The 17,167-nt window shown below is 36.5% G+C and overlaps 1 protein-coding gene across 4 annotated transcripts in view; it reads left to right on the top strand.

The window, feature by feature from the left end:
* Positions 1-17,167, top strand: part of smarcd3b (SWI/SNF related BAF chromatin remodeling complex subunit D3b) — a 44,740-nt gene that overhangs the window by 5,755 nt on the left and 21,818 nt on the right. For 2 of the 4 annotated variants that reach the window (XM_079440471.1, XM_079440469.1), the window contains exon 2: positions 16,716-16,909. In XM_079440471.1, the coding sequence (XP_079296597.1) occupies positions 16,716-16,909 (194 nt within the window). Of the gene's footprint in view, positions 1-9,946; positions 10,520-16,715; positions 16,910-17,167 lie in introns of those variants that run through there. The other 2 variants (XM_079440470.1, XM_079440468.1) reach the window with 2 other exon arrangements.

Below are 17,167 nucleotides of genomic sequence, written 5' to 3'. Positions count from 1 at the left end.
GCGCAGATTTTTCTCTATAGAAGACAAAAATTAATTGGTCCCAGTAGGATATTAAAGTAGCACATATGACATGTAAACTACACTTAAAGTTTTTAAAGCTATTGGATAACTTTGTGTAAGAAACAATGATTTAAGTGCAGTCTTATATTTAATTGCTGTAAAGTTTGTCGCTGAACAGTCAGTACTGTAAAGCTTGATACATTAAGAGAAGTTTTTGTACTCAGCGAGACATGTTAAATGTTTTAACCTTTAGGGATTGTACACCATGTGGCCAGATTAGCTTCAAAGTACTAAGTCAGTTGTTGCAAATGAGGACATTTTTGTAGTACTAGGTTGCAGTCTGAAGTACCAAGTCGCAGGTGTGTCTTTGAGCTCAAGGCCTTGTATTCTCTCAGGAAACAATTCCAGCGAGGCCAGCAACACTTAGAATGGATCACAGAAGTTCGCTTCAGTGCCTAGCAGTCTTCTGAGAGTGTGAGAGAAATCCCATTAGTATTCAAGGACCCACTTTTTCTAGCTGTCACACCTCAAGAGCTTTAGGGAGAATTGGCTCTTTCACAAGTGAGACTGCAGGCAGAGAAATGAAGGCATGATTATTAAATACTCGCTTTCTTTCGTTCTTTCTTTTTCTGCTTCACTGCCTTTCTGCAGGTCTAAATGTGAGGAATTAGAATGCTGTATTCTAGAAACGCCTCATGTCATGCTGTCCTTTGTTCAGCTCAACAATACATCTTCTCATTTGTTAAGACACCTGCAGTATTTGCATCTCTGATTTATGCGTATTTGTGCTTAATCCAAGCCTGTTCGTGTATTTGAATTTGACCTTTATTTATCATTTATTTGACACACAGAGTGGACCCAAAAAGTATATGAATGTCATTACATAATATAACAAAATATCAAACTAAATTATATTTTGAAGACAGCACAATATTATTAATATTTGTCTGTTAATATAACATTTATTTAGTTTTTTTATATTAAATGTAATATATTAATGTTATGTTACGATTGCTTTTTTTCAATCACAGTGATGGAACAGTGATGGTTGTTATTAAAAACGAAAAGATGTTTGCCTAAAAGAGGATCTAAATGTGTTTGTTGTCCTGGCCCAAGACAACAAATACAAACAGAGCCCTTATGCTTTGATGCCTCTAGAAAATTGTTCTTTTTTCCCCTAATATTTAACCATTGACTATAGCCATTCAGCATTACAGTATAATTGAGAGCTATCAATTTTAAAAATACTGGAGTTTAAAAAAATAACTTTTAAGTGAACTTAAAACAATCTTTACATTAACCCATTATAATAAATGTCATATTTGCCCGTGCCCTTCAGCAAGTAGAAAATATACAGAAATGGAATAAAGTTATCGAACACTAAATTCTGAATTAATAATAGATTAATTCTTAAAGCTACAAAAGTTATTGTTTTCCTCTTTTGTAGTTTGATTAACAGACATCACAGCAGCTGGGTTACTAGGTTATTTGGCTGCTATTACTTTAAGAGCTGCCGCTACTGAACGTGATGCGGATCTGACACGCATGCTCGTAGTTTCATTCATGATTTAATATGAAATGATACAGCGCACACCGCCCTATTTGTGCACGCAGTTGAAGCGTGCATGCTACGAGCACAGTTTTACGGCTGACAGGACAGAAACATTTGTTTTTACTTACATATGGCCAACGTCTCATTTGGCAGTTGTTCTGCTGAGGCTCCTCGTCACCTGTACCGTTTCTGTGCTTGTTTGACTAGTGCCTGGCGCTGAGGCAAAGTGGAGTGCGCTTCTGAAAAGTCTCCCCTTTGATGTGGTCGAAAAAAGAAGTTCTGCCTTCCAATAAACACAATTCTTGTCAAGAAAAAAAAAAGAGACAGAAGCAGTAGTTGTGTGTGGGGTGGGCGACCCTAGTTCTGCCCGTGAGTTATTTGTATGAAATATTTCTAATGCCGTTAAACTGGAAAAATTAATCATAACGCGCTAATTTTGTCAGCACTAATTAAAAATATATTTAAAAACATGACTTGCAAGTTTCAATATAAATGACATTAAAGCTTATTTTATAAATGCTTGTCAGTACATTCGACTTGAACCAGATTGCATATGAGACATACTTAAGCCCTGTTTATGTGGGTCAAAAAAATCACTCAAAAGTTCTGTCAGCTGCATTTAATGTAAATATAAGCTATGCTACATTTTTTAAATGCATTTAACATGAAATGTTTTTTTTTTTATGTATTATTTCTCTAAGTTTTTTTTAAGTAGGCTTAAGTGTAGTTCCTTCTCACAAGGGCTAAAAAAAATTTTGCACTTAGAAGAATAATTATGAATTATGAAAAGTATAACTGCATCTTAAAACACTGCAGCAATTATTACAATGAAATCTTAAGTATTTATGGTTACATTTTTATTATCAGTGATAATATTTATTTATTTTAATGAGAAACAAACAGTTGTGCTGTTTTCTATGCATGAAAATTTGGCCAATCACCAATAGACAGTCGAGTTCAATTGCCCTCTAAAAACTAGATGCCCCTGGTTGTATCACTGTCCTGCATTAAGGGTATTCAGTTCAGAGTCAAACAACCCCTGTATTGATTGTTGATATTGTGATTACACTGATTACAGCCCTGGCCTTATGTGTAATTACAGGTGAATCGCTTCAGTTCAAGTCTGTGGCTGCTGTCCGGTGGGCCTCAGTACTTTCTCTCAGCACACATCTCTTTAAAGTCCTGGACTCAGAAAGGGCTCAATTGGGAGGCAGGGTGGTCTGTAGTGCAGTGTGCCGCTCCGCCTGACTTCGGTGCTTTCTGGTAGTCTCTGAGACAGACTGTCTGGCTTACAGAGAGCTGACCCATTTTTATAGCGGAAAGGCTCAATATCCCATTTAGTGCTTCCCCCACCACCCGAGTGAGCGAGGGGAAGAGCGAGAGAGTCTGGGTTAGCTGAATGGCTTGTTATTGTGTTAATCCATACTGAATTGGCATCTGACACATGGAGTTGATGCCTTTAAAGCTGATTGGGTGCTTTTCGGGTGTTCCACATGTCTGTTATGCAATCAAAGGACATGAATGTTCACCTTTGTGCTGTAATATGTAAATTTGAAAGGCGTTCTTGATAGCAGGCTCAATTCAACCCTTGCTGTCTCTGGCCTCATTCTGTCCATCCTCCCTCTCTGTCCACATACACAGAATGAGAATGAAGGATGTAGGTTAAAGACACACAGAAGTACAGTATTTGTGTATATGAGATACACAATATCTGTATCTTGTTCTGGTAGTTTTGCTTGGATTGCATTGGTCTATTTTCAGTGTATGTGCAATACAATGCATGCACAACATTTAACATATTTTACAATGTGTTATACACTACTGTTCAAAAGTTTAAGGTCAGTAAGATTTTCAATGTTTCTGAAAAGTTATGCTCACCAAGGCTGCGTTTGTTTCATCACAAATACATATTATTGTGAAGCATTACAATTTAAAATAAGTTTTCTATTTTAATATATTTTAAAAAGTAATTTATTTGATGGCATGGCAGAATTTTCAGCAGCCTTTACTCCAGTCTTCAACGTTATATGATACTTAAGAAATCATTCTAATATGATTAGACTCAAGAAACAGTTGTGCTGCTTAATATTTTTGATACCTGTGATACATTTCATCAGCATTCTTTGTTGAATAGAAAGTTCAAAAGAGCAGCATTTATTTGAAATAATAAAAAAGTGTAACTTTATAAATGTCGTCACTGTCACTTTTGATCAATTTAATGCTTCTTAGCTTATAATATGTATTAAGTATTAATGTATTCTTTCAAAACAAAGCTTACTGACTGCAAACTTTTGATTGGTTGTGTGTATCATAAGGTATCAAGTTATATTAAATGAAATTAAAGAGTTTGCTAGTTATAAAAAACAGACTAACAGTCTAAGGAATTATCTTTATAATTATGTTCAAATGTATTATTGTAAGACATAGTCTTATTTTTTTTATATATGTAAACTATTTAATTGTTTTACCTTTGTTTATCACTGCAACTATCATCAGCTACGTAATATTAGTTACAGTTTAAGAGAACAGTTGGTCCTGAAACTATTGTGGATCCCATATGAGACGTTTCTTTATTTTTTACAGGGATTATAAGATGAGAACGGTTCTTCTCCACAGTTTTGTTTTTCAGAGAGATTGAGAAACTGGTCTCGCCAACTACTCTAGAAGACCGAGGAAAGAGATGTTTAGTCAGTCCAACACAAAATCCTGCTGCCTTTAATATTTTCTGCATTTCTCCATGAAAGCATGTTCTTGCAAATTAACAATGTCTTTGTAGCAAATCTCTAGTTTTGTTGTTTCAGGTTTACTTCTGTTCTTCTATTCTTTGTTGATTTTGAGTATTAAATTTGCCAGATGCTCAGTTTAAACACAGTAATTTACAATACTTTCTGCAGCAAATGTCAAATAACTGAGCTTAAATGTTATTACTTTCACTGTAATCCAGAATCACATTAAATTAGCTTTCGTCTTTAAATGAAAAGGGTAGCTTGGTTTTATTTTCAGATCGTCTGTTTGGCTTGGCTAATGACTATTTTGCCAAGAGTGCATTTAGTCTGAAAACGGACCACCCAGGATACAAGCTTTTGATATATGAACATTCAGAAAGTTTGTATACTTGGAGGAGGCTGAGCTGGATCAAGAAAACGGTCATATCTTCATTGAGTTATTGTGCCGCTTGATTTACTGATATATGAAACAGCATTTTATGATTCAAGAAAAGTTCCTAGCTTGTTTTAAGTGTATATTATTGGACAATATTAGAGTTTTTTTTTATTAGTTTGTGATTTTTAGATCATTTGTTTTATATGTATGATTCAATATTTGATCTTTGATTGTTCATGCTCATTCTTTTTTCCTCCTCCATTACCTAATCAGTACATAAATGCATGTTTTAGGAGTTAAAATGATTCACTCGCTGTTTAGGGCCAGTTTGGGCGATGAGAATGTGATGCCTCTGTGCTTTGGCACATTGATTAGAGTCAGACATTTCATTGGGAGGCGTATACAGACCTCTGCAGGAGAAACCTGAAACTGCAGCTTGAGGTCAAACTGTCCCGCAGTCTCCAACAATAGACACAAACACACAATCTCTCTCCTTACCCCACACAACTCCCCCACCCTCTTCACCTCCCAGTCAATGGGACCTGAGCAGTTGGTAGAGCTGTTATGGGAAAAGGGAGACTTGGTGGGGGCTCAAAGGGGTACTAAGACCACCACATCTTTTCAGCTCTTTGATGAGATGCTTTTGTAGAGCTGAAATGGGGTGATCAAAAGTAAAATGGGGTCACAATACCACACACAAAAAAATTTTTTTGTTAGTTTTTCTCTCCCAGACTTTAAGCAGACAAAAACAGGTCCTGCTCTCAAATTATTTTTCTGAGCATTGTAATCATATATGACTGCTGGTCATTTCTTTTTTAAGTCAGCGTTAAGTTGGTGTCTCACATCACCACTTCTCTCATCTGACCACAAAATCACTTCCCACACCGCAGTTCATTATTATGATTTTTGGCAGACTTTAGAGTCCAGACATGCTTTCATTTTGAGTAACTGTTTCCTTTGTGCCACTCTCCCATAAAGGCCTGTGTTACACAGAGGTATGTTTGACTGATGTACCTTATTCTCAGTCTCTCTGGCATCTTTTATAAACTTCCTTGTTAATGCGTAGAGTTTTGATGAATAACCTTTAGACACCTTCTGATTATTCAACACACAGTGGCCACTTGTATCCAAACCTTTGGGTATTTTTCCTAATTTAGGCATTAGGTTTGGATTTTGGAAAGGTTTTTAGTCTTCATATTCCAGCTCTTCATCAGAATCATAGCATGAATATTGATTTAATAACTGGCACAATGTGGTTTCAGACAGTGTGGTCAAAATCTTTGTGATTCACAGGTTGTAGCCAGTAGTTTGTCAGTATGTCCTTGTTAGGGCAATTTCTCTACATCTGTGTGAACTTAAAGTTCCTGCAACACTGAATGCTTATTTAAACAGCACATAGTGTTGATTTCAAATGTCAAAACACAGTGATACAAAATATCAGAGAAAATTCAATTCTTTTTGTTCTTAATGCATTATTTAACAATTTGACACTTGATTATTTTAACACGACCCTACATCATTTTTAGAAAATTTCTGGTTTTGCTTGATTCACTGAGTGTTATTCCAAAAAAACCCCATCTTGGCAGATGTTCCTAATTTGAAGGCTTCAGGTGTAAATGTTTTCAGCTGTCATTTGCCAATTACCACACAATGAAATTTGTCATTTAAAACATCTCATGAATAATTTAGCATTCACTGCTCTTTTAGAGTTTAGCAAATGGGAAGTCGAGGGGGATGGGAGAAGACTTGTGGCTGGGAGGAATTTTTGTGGTAAGCCTCCTTCACTAAGCTATTTTCAGAGACCTGCCATTAGTGACAACTTCAAGTAAAATGTATTTAACAATTGTACTTAAAAAATATTGATTAATGAACATTTTTTGTTTGTTTTGCATAACCAATATTTAGGTTAGTGGTCAAAAAATAAGGGTTTTTCAGTGCTTAGTTTTTATATTATTACCCTCAATTCTAAATACGTATATAAATACGCATAAACATAAAGTGGGGCGACATTTTAGCACCTTCACATGTTAATATAAACCAGATGATTACGCACTATCAGAGTGCTGTTTTACTGGATAAAAGTGCTGTTTTTACACTGTACATGAGGTAACCGTATATTAGCAATCCACAATCCCTTTGTTTGACAGTGACAAAGCAATTTCTTTAGGACTTTCTTTCTTCTGAGGAACACAGAGATAATATTTACATAAATGTTTTGACAGAGAACACAGAGACATTCTTCAAAATATCCTCTGTTATGTTCAACAGAAGAAAAAAGTCATACAGGTTTGGAACAACATGAAGGTGAATAAATTATGACAGAATATTCATTTTCATATGATCTTTTTAACAAAGTAAATATTTATTTTTGAAGTCATTTTTGAATGTGAAGTTTTGACTGAAACGTTTTTATAATTTGTAGGGAAAATAGACTGTGCTTAAAGTGCTGAATAATAACTAAAAGCACATGTAATTACATGCCAATGACCAAATAGTAGTAAAAATACCTCATGGAAACAATATTTCCAGTTCAGAAAATTGTAACTGGGAAAATATGGTTAATATTTGTTATAACTGGATTGATCATTCACATGCTCTACTCGCACAGTGACAGAGTAACTGGTTTAATATTATTAGCACTGAGAAAAGTAACAGGCACCACTTATGTGCTCTGTGCATAGAAATAGCTCAGAGATGTTTATAACGAAGTGTAGCTGGATGGTAGAGAATATTTTGATAATATTTACTTTAATTCATGTCGTTAGTTCATAGGTTTGAAGTTATTTGGAAAATCAGGCACAGGGATGTTTGAGGAACTGACTCATCAAATCAAATCAGAGTCAGAATCAAACTCTGAATCAGATTTATTGCCAAGTATGTTTACACACGTCTTGGTGAAGCTTCCAGTACATACACCAAAAAAAAAAAATTACAAAAACCGTAAAACACAGATAATACACGGGGGTTATGTGCAACAGACTTCCTATTCTGGCCTCGATGCTTTGATTTAGTTGATAGTTGATTTACCATAAAAGTCCATAGATATCATACTGCTTTAAACACTTTCTCCAACAAACAGATGCGATAAGACCTGTTTTCTGCTTTGGTCTGGTGATGTTCGACATACACCCCATAAAACTAGTCAATCAACATATGAAGCGCCATTTGACATTTTCTTCTAAAATTAGCATTTTTATCAGGCTCCTATGTGTAGGTTCTGTAATTTCACTTTAATGGCAATGAATAGGTTTTTTAAATTGCCATAAAGTGAAAAAAAAACATAAACATAGGAGCCTGAGAAAGATACTAATTTTAAAAGAAAATTTCAGGCAGCTTTTGCATCTGAACTCTTCATATGTACACAATATACAAAATAATCTTGTTAAATATAAGTATAGCTAGTGTATTGGATATTACGCCCTCCCCCCACCCCTTTTTTTGCACAATGGGAAGATCCTGGATTTATTTTAACTGTTTGTTCATTATCACTAATAGTGAGTGATGGCTTTAAAACCCACATTTTTAACAGCATATACAGCAAAATTCATCTAACAGAAAAAAAGAAGAACAGGAAATTATTGAAGGTATTAGTATTTAATTGCGACCGACAGCAAATTAAGAAGCTCTATATGACAGGTAGAGTAAAAAAAAAATCAACCTTCAGTGCTCTCTGAGCCTGTATTTCTTCCCGCCTCAGTCCAGGGGCGTAGATTACGCGAGGGACGCGGGGGACGTGTCCCCCCCACTTTTTATAAAATGTTTTTTTATGTATGTTATCAGAACCCTTCAAATAAGAATAAAGATAATGTTGAATGAGATTTTACAGCGTTTGCAGCATTGTGACACTCTGCCAATTCTACATGATGTATTTCAATCAAACATGCAAGCACTGATCTGATACAGGACCGATCTTCATTTAGGGCTGCTCTGTCATTATTGCACTAATTTGACGTTTTTATGTGTTGTCAAGAATAAACAAGAAACAGTCAGCCTAGGTTTGTTAGAGCAGAATCAGGACGACACACAAGAAAATCAAACTTCACAGCTGAGAAGAACTGATAGAGTGGCTTTTAACACCTGGCTGTTTTTACATTTTATAACGTCTATAATACACAAGCGTTTTTAGGATTATATATGGACCAATCATAGAAAACACATAATTAGTCAAATATAGAAAAATAAAAAATAGCATTAGTATGATGAACAACTTCTCAGCTATCATTTTTAACTACAGTAGGTAATTATTAGCTTGCATATTGGATGTTTATTAGTACTTGAGCACATATTAATTCTGTATTCTTCATGACCATATTCTGCATCCCATAATCCTAAACTTAACAACTACAACGACTACCTTACAAGCTATTAATAAGCAGTAAATGAAGAGTTTATTGAGGCAAAAGTCATAGTTAACAGTGAATATGTATCTAACGTGTGTAAATAATAATTTAGGATACAAATGATTGGTTATTGTCCAGCAGTGTTCTTAATTAGTTATTTTCTTCTGTATGTCACTATTCCCTGAATGTACATGTTTCAAACACTACTTTATTTGCTATAGACAGAGGCAGAAGTGAGAGTGAATGAGGCAGAAAGTTTCAGTGAGGCTTCAGAGGTAGGATTATTTACAGAATTGTCTATGATAAGATATTTCTTATACCTTTTAACATAGACTAATCAGACTAATGTATAATAGAACAGAACAGAATAAAGAAGTATGTGAATGTGCAAGTATCCATTACTGTGTGCCATGTACTGTATACAACACACACAAAATACAATCTGAAATATGTAAACAATAGTACCCTTATAAGGACATCTTTGTAACGTATGCTCAAAAAGGTGCACATATAGAGTACCAATATGTACCGTAATGTACAACTATGAAACTTTTTGGGGTAATACAACTATGAAACTTTTTGGGGTAAACAAGGTACAAAGATGTGCTTTTAAGGGTACTGTCCCAGTGACAAGCTGTTGTATTTCTTTCTTTCTTTTTCTTTTTTCTCTCTTTCTTTCATTCTGTTTTATAATCATATATAACAATATAATCATAAAGCATATTAAGCAAAAAGGTATGATTAAAAATAAAACCTGTCAATTAGACAAGGGTTAACTGAAAAAAAAGAACGGTATAATACTAGACATTTCGTCCCCCCCACTTTTGAAATGATGGCTACGCCCCTGCCTCAGTCTAAAACCAGGCAGCTTTTCCTCACTGCTGCTGCTTTAAGAAACCTCCCTCCATTTTTTTTTGAGAATGAGCAGCGTATTCCAAGCATTGCTGGGTTTGACTGCAGCAAAGGACAGGAGAGAAAGCAGTAGTGAAGGCAGAGGAGGAGGGGTTTGGTTAGCTGCGAGACTAACTACACCGCAGCAGGGCTGCGAGCGACCAGTCAGCGAGCATTCCCTTATCTACCAATGGAATGCAACAGCTGCAGCAGCCTGTGAGCATGTGTGCTTTTCAGTCAGTGTGTTTGTAAAAGGGGGAGGGGGGACGGTCATGGTGGGCCAGCAGGAACCCCCCTGAAAGACCCCCAACTCTCAACCCCCCACGTTCTCTCGCAGCCGGGCTCCTGAAAGGCAGCTCAACCAAACGCAAGCGTGAGAGAGACCGAGAGAGCGAGAGACTCGACAGGGCAGCACACTCCGAGACGGAGAGAGAAAGCAGAAAGTAAGGGAAGTGGAGCAGGGAGCCTCGGAGGGGGGTTGAGGAGGTGAGCGAAGGGTGAAAAGGAAGAGAGACGAGGGAGAGGGAAAGACAAAAGAGAGGGAGCCCAGAGGGAAATGGCTTCGGAGGAGACAGCTGGAGGAGCTCGCAAAGCTACCAAGAGCAAACTATTTGAGTTCCTTGTCCATGGAGTGGTACGTACCCTCTCGGCGTGTGTGTGTGTGTGTGTGTGTTTGAGCTCAGCTACAGACACAGCCCGTGCGTCTGACTGATAGCGGTGAACAGTGTCCATGTGAAGGTTATTTCCAGTCCTCCGGATCCCGGATCCTCGCCGCTCTTCTTTTTGAAGCGGAGACTGGGTGGGGAGAAGAGGCGAATGAGGGAGATGAGCATGTAAGAAAAAAAAGAGCAAGACGGATCGGTGAATATGAAAGAAAGGCCAAAGGTAGCCACTTGGTCACTGGAGGCTGCATGCGTTTGGCAGCGTGCCTAAGGTGACGGGCGCTTTCATTCAAAACACAAGCCGCTCTGTGACTCAACACACTCTTATTACAACTCCAAGAACACATCAAGTGCTTCAGATAACATCTACTATGTAGATTAGCCTGTCTGTTGTCATGTCATTCATTAAAAATTCAAGCTAGTCTTAGAGCCAAAGGATGCACTAGTAGCGAGAAGTAATTACTACTAATAGCACTGTAACACAGACTGCTGTTTCCTATATGACACTATTCAAGGTTTGATGCAGAAGAGGCTGTAAAGATCCACTTATTGTCTAAACCTTTGTGTACATCCAGTACAGTAGCGGTATAATAATCTTTTATTTATGATTAGCAGGGCTTTGTCTAGCCAGAGCAGATCAATCTGAAGTAAAAAGCAGTTTGTAGTGAGCGTAATGCACAAAACTGCATTTTCATTCTTTGTTGCTTTTTATTGTCTATTAGTTCTTGATTTCCGTGTGTTTCTTGTGTGCTGTGATTTTATTCTTGATATGATTTCTTGTTTCTATAAAGAGACTGGGTTTTAAAAAGGTGCTATGTTAATAATAATTATAATAATTATTACTATTATTACATGTATGGCAGACTATATTTCTGAAGAGCTTCATTAGTTGATGTCTATGTTTGATAGTGTGTATTTCTTTTACTTTTAAGTGTTCATGTTTTTAGTATATTATTTAGATACAGAGATTATTCAGCTGAGATACATTTTCATTTAAAAGTTTAGGCTCAGGAAGATTCTTTTAATAAATTAAGACTTTAGTTCATAAAGGATGCATTCAGTTGACAAAAATGACAGTAAAGACATTCATAAAAGATTATGTGAAATAAATTCTGTTCTTTTTTATTTTCTATTCAGCAAGGAATACTATAAATGTATCACCACGAAAACATGGATACTAATATTATCCACAGTGTATTGGAATGATTTCTGAAGGATAATATGAATCTGAAGACTGGAGTAACAACTGCTGAAAATTCAGCTTTGCCATCAGAGGAATAAATTACAATTATATTAAAATGGTAACGTTCAATTAAATTCTCACAATATTATTGTTTTTACTGTATTTTATGAGCAAATAAAGGCACCCTTGATGAGCATAAGAGACTTCTATCCAAAACAAAAACCTTACAGACTTTTGAATAGTAGTGTATAAGTTCCCTTGGTTAATAGTTAATTCTAGTATGTGCTTGTGTTTTATTTTCTTTGTAACTGAAGACTTTCCACTTTCAGTAATGGTCTTGGTTTGCTTCATAAACAACCTTTTGTTCACTTTTTGCCTCAGTTCTGCATTAAGCTGCTGTAACTTCACATAAATGCTGAGTTTGGATGATGAATGAAGAAAATGATGGTGTTGCCTCTGCAGACTAATTAACCTTGACGAAGCACTGATTGTTCCTGGGCAAATGTTTCCCACTCCTTATTTTGGCTAAATCTCCTTTTATGTCCTCTTCTATGCCTGTGTTCTTCTCCTCCGTCCCTTCTATGTTTGTTTCTGGACTCATGTATTCTCTGAATTACCCCAGCCTGACCTTTGCTATTGTTCACCTTACTGCTTCTCTGCTGCACTCAGTCTGAAGCCTGGCACATGAAAGCTATACTGTATATTCTTTGTTACATGACATTGTATGTTTGAACTGCAAGAATGTGGTGGTTCAGCCTTGTTCCCAAGGCAAGGAACAGTATGTGCACATCAAGGTTTGCAATTAAGTAACAGTGTAAACAGCCGCTAGTATGAGTGAAATGAGTGCTCAAAGTTTTTGTAGGAAAGGAAGTTTGTGGCCAGTACTGTACAGTAACTGTAACCATCTCTTGATTTGAAATTGGCTTTATATAGAGTATTTAGTCTCACTTGTGCTTAGACAATGACTTGATTGGTAGTTTTATGCATATTCTGTTTCGGTCCTTTATTTTCTTTTTGATCTGTACTTCCAGGCATTTAGTTTAGGTTCAGTGTTGAGTTCAGATTAGGTGTCACAGTTTCAGTGTTTCTCTGATACACTTTACTGCTAACCTGTTTTATTTGCTCCTTCTCTGTCAGGCACAAAATATAACACACAATCTTGGTTAATGACAGACTCAGTCTTACTGTGTAACTGTGTGGATAAATAAAGATGACCTAAAGGTCGTTTCACTCTAGGAGCGGAAACTCTCTTTCCAGTTTAATTTACTACCCTGGTAAAATACAGTGAGATGAGGAATAACAGTATTTTTTTCAGTTGTACTGTAATACACTGTTTGAAAATAACAAAACAATAATAGGTCCAACCACTACGACTTTTACTCTATTTTGTTAGTTACTTCAAAGAACAAATCGTATTGTTAAACACTGCAATATGATTTTAAAACCATTCAGTGTACCTTCTATTTGTCCTGTGTATTAATATGCACAAATTTGTCATTTCAAATTAATCTGATTTTAGATTCTGAAAGTTGTGTTTATATGAATCCTAAACCATTTGCAATCAGAAATGTGTTTCCACTGAGCAGTTTCTAAGACAAAGATACGTTTAGAAGACGTACGCAAGGCGTAAATTAACCCACGTAAGTAGCTGGATTCAAGGGTTTACACAACTAAAATTTTACTATTAACAGAGATCTACACTGCCCCTTTCAATCGAAACTAAATTTGATTTAAAACAAGTTCAGTTGGATGGACTGAGGTGTTTACTTGAAAATTTTCAGTCTGATAATTCGTGGCCATGTAAACATTTTCAGTAACTCCTGGAAAGCACAGGAGTCAAATAATGTCATCTGTCCAATCAGATGCCTGTGCAGTTGTCATATTAACAGCAAGTAAAGAAACTCCAGAGGGACAAGCGTGTTCTTGAGCAACGAGTTGTTGTTTATCAGCAGGAATCGAGCAGAAGTGCTCATCAGTCAAAGCTGATTGACAGCACAAACACTGCCACTCTCTCTGAAGTGCAAATCCACATGCTGTGACTGCTGGAAAATATTCCAAATAAAATGTTTTCCTTCCTACCTGCATCCAAATTTATATTCAAAGTGGTTTGTGAACAAAGCAGCCGCACAGAGAGAGACAGCAAAGGACAGTAATTGCTTAAACTATTTTAAGTGGGACATTTCAGGACTATTGAAATGTTCAATTTTTTGTTCATGCGCAAACCCGCTATTCTGATAACAAGAGGAATCTGATGAAAGGCTCTTTTATTCCTCTCTAGCTATCAAACTTGATCATTTTTCCTGCTGGTCAGTTTTTTCCTGTGTTAATGTGACGGTAAGACAGCTCAACAGCAGACAAAGACCGTTAAAAGCATCTGGCAGCACATCAGAGACTGAGAGACAGAGGAAGTGTTTATCTGTAGTATTCGGGGAATAACAGAAATGTTACACCTGCAAGTGTCCTTATCGAATGCTAAATATCTCATTGTAAGTCATTGTCTTTCATTAGCCTGCAACTCAATGCTCTCTGCACAGCCTGCTCTTATTTCACAACAGTCTAGAGTTCACTTCATCAATCTCCTGACCTGCAGACATGACATACAGCTCAAGCCCACGTGAGGTACATCATTAGTGGGTACATCACAATCACTTCCTTTGTATAAATTAAACACACAACCACTCAAAATCAGCAGTTAGTTGTTACTCTCGCACATTTGTTCCACATTCCGCATCTGCTGCAGTTCAGTGGGAGCCCTTCCTGTTTAACCGAAATGAGGTTTCTCACACCGCAGCCACAAGGTGAAAGTAATTGTGTTTAAAATAACTATGTCAAATAGTTAGTTCACACCATTAGAAACGGAGCTTGACAGATTCAGATCTTCTCTAGTGCTTCTTTGGCAACTTTGTATACACACAGAATGAATTTTTGCTTTGGAAAATGCAAGATGCGGTCAGTGGAGTCTCAAGACGTGTTTTTTAAAAGTTGAACTAATTTCAGCTTGAGTACTGCATTTTTTTTTAGAACGCTGTGTCATATGTGCAAGATGCTGCAAAAGACTTGAGTGCAACTAAAAAAACACATCTGTCTAGTGTGTGTTTACATAGAAAAACAATGAAAAAGTAGCACAATGGACTGGAAAAATTAGTTATTTTGTTGTGAACCAGCCCTAAGAAATGATCTTTCAGGCATATACAGTAATGCTGGTGTAATGACCCTTCACTAAGCTCCATCCCCAGACAAGCTTTACAGAATAACTAGAAATATTCATAAACATATTTGTGATTTTCACTAAATTCTGTTTTGAAATTTAACTTTTGAGACTGAATCCGAATTTGAAGAAAATGTTTCTCAGTTAACTGAAAAGGGAACAATCTCCTTTGATGATGATTATAATCAATGTTAGTGAATTTGATTTGATTATTGTGGTATGAATGATTCACAAGCCTTTTCAGATATACACTGAAGACACATGTCTTGTATTTTGGATAAGCAATGAATGCGTAATACATTGAATAAGGCTATGATTCCAGTCGATTCATCAATTCTGTAATCAATCAATTGTTTACACTTGATTTTCCTGCGTTCTCACATTTGTTACTGTATCTGCCTGACTTTTCTCTTTCATCTGTTCCCTCAGCATGTCTTTGTTGTTTGATATGACATTAGTTATTCTCATTGAACTCATTGTCCTCTCATTTTGACTTTAGAAAGACATGGAGTGTACACTTCTTGCAGTACATTTGTCTATTTTTGTCTGATTGGCGTTTCCCTTACCTGTTCTTTTGACCACTGTCGGTGTGTTTGCTGTGTCACTCCAAGCCGTACCTTTGACATGCTCTCAAATTGCCTGTCCAATTATACTGCCAGCACCATGATCCTAACCCTCTGCTTTCTTTGTTTCTTTCTAAAGAAAATCCTGTCTGCTGTCATTAACCTATTCCTATCCTGTCCATCTTATCGGCTGTTTCTTCATGTTGTGTAGTATCATAGCAAACTTTCTTTCATCCATCAGTTGTATTGTCTCACACCTTCACTCCCAGTGCACCCATCAAGTCTGTCAATCGCAATAACATCATCATTTGTCTTGTCTTGGCAGCCATATATTGGAGGCTATATTATGTCAGCAGATGGCTTAGGCTGCGACTTTCATACCAGGAAAAAAATATCTGTAATAATAGACCCCTGATTTTTACCCCGTGATCATAACCATTATTTAGCTGTATTAGTAGCCAAGAAAATACGTATTGCCTGGAGGTAAGTGTTTTTTCATGTCATGTTTCAAAGCAGCTACATCTCTAGTATCTCTTTAATATGTGGTGTATCTCTGTACTTGATGCTAAATTCTGTGGAATATTTGTTACTCTAACATATTGGCAACTTTATTTACTGACCAGTTCAAATAAATAGTGAACAATTCCTGTAATTTCAATAAAAATCAAGTTGTTTTAATGTACAAGTACAATGTGTAAGTAAAACCATTGCTTGTTCTGATGTAATTACAACCTAATTAATGCTATTAAATTGCATCTAAAAGTTAAATAACATGAGTTTGTATGAGACAAAGTTGAAACACTTACCAGCTGTTCTCAGGAGAGACGTTTATGCACACGAGTGTGACTTGAGTTTACTCTTTGTGTGGTGAACAAGTGTTGAATAGATTGCACTTGAGCTGTGTGTGCAGTTGCTGCTGCTGTTAAGGAAAGCAACAGCTGCTGTTGTACTAGTAAGTTACTGTAGGTCTAACAGTGGCAGATATTTACATCTTCACCTAACTTAACCTAAACACAAATGTGCACGTATTCTTTTCATTTTAAATTATTTTAAGTAAACTATTTATAACTAATTGTTATTTGTGTGTTTATAAAGCATCATTATACCGATTCACTGTATATCTGTAATCTCTTTTTTTTAGGGCACGTTAATCATGTAAATTTTCTCCAAGTTAGTTTCTTATGTCTGTCTTTTTGTTGTCACCTTTTTTACAGAGGCCCGGTATGCCATCAGGGGCACGAATGCCTCATCAGGGGGCCCCAATGGGGCCTCCAGGACCACCATATGGAGGAAGCCCTGCTGTCCGGCCCGGACTCACCAATCAGGCCATGGAAGCCAGTCGTAAACGGCCCGCTCCTTCACAGCAGCAGATTCAACAACAGCAGGCCGTACAGAATCGAAACAGGAAGTGAGTATAATGTGACACATACTTAATAATCAGGAACCCATATAAAATATAAATAGAGAAAATTTCATAACAAGAACCTGGAGGTTGTCACACAGGTTGTATACTTGTGTGCAGGATTTTGAAATTGTGAACTCCCATTGAAGCAATGATGCAGAATGTATTCTCAAAAGATAAATGGTCTGATAGATTTCCCATTTTTCTACCCATGTTCCTTTCCCCCTCATATGAATAAAGGATTATAAGAAAAAAAAATTAATA

The sequence above is a fragment of the Barbus barbus genome, assembly GCF_936440315.1.
Source record: "Barbus barbus genome assembly, chromosome: 2".
NCBI classification, from domain to species: domain Eukaryota; kingdom Metazoa; phylum Chordata; class Actinopteri; order Cypriniformes; family Cyprinidae; genus Barbus; species Barbus barbus.
This window is presented reverse-complemented; position numbering and strand designations above follow the sequence as displayed.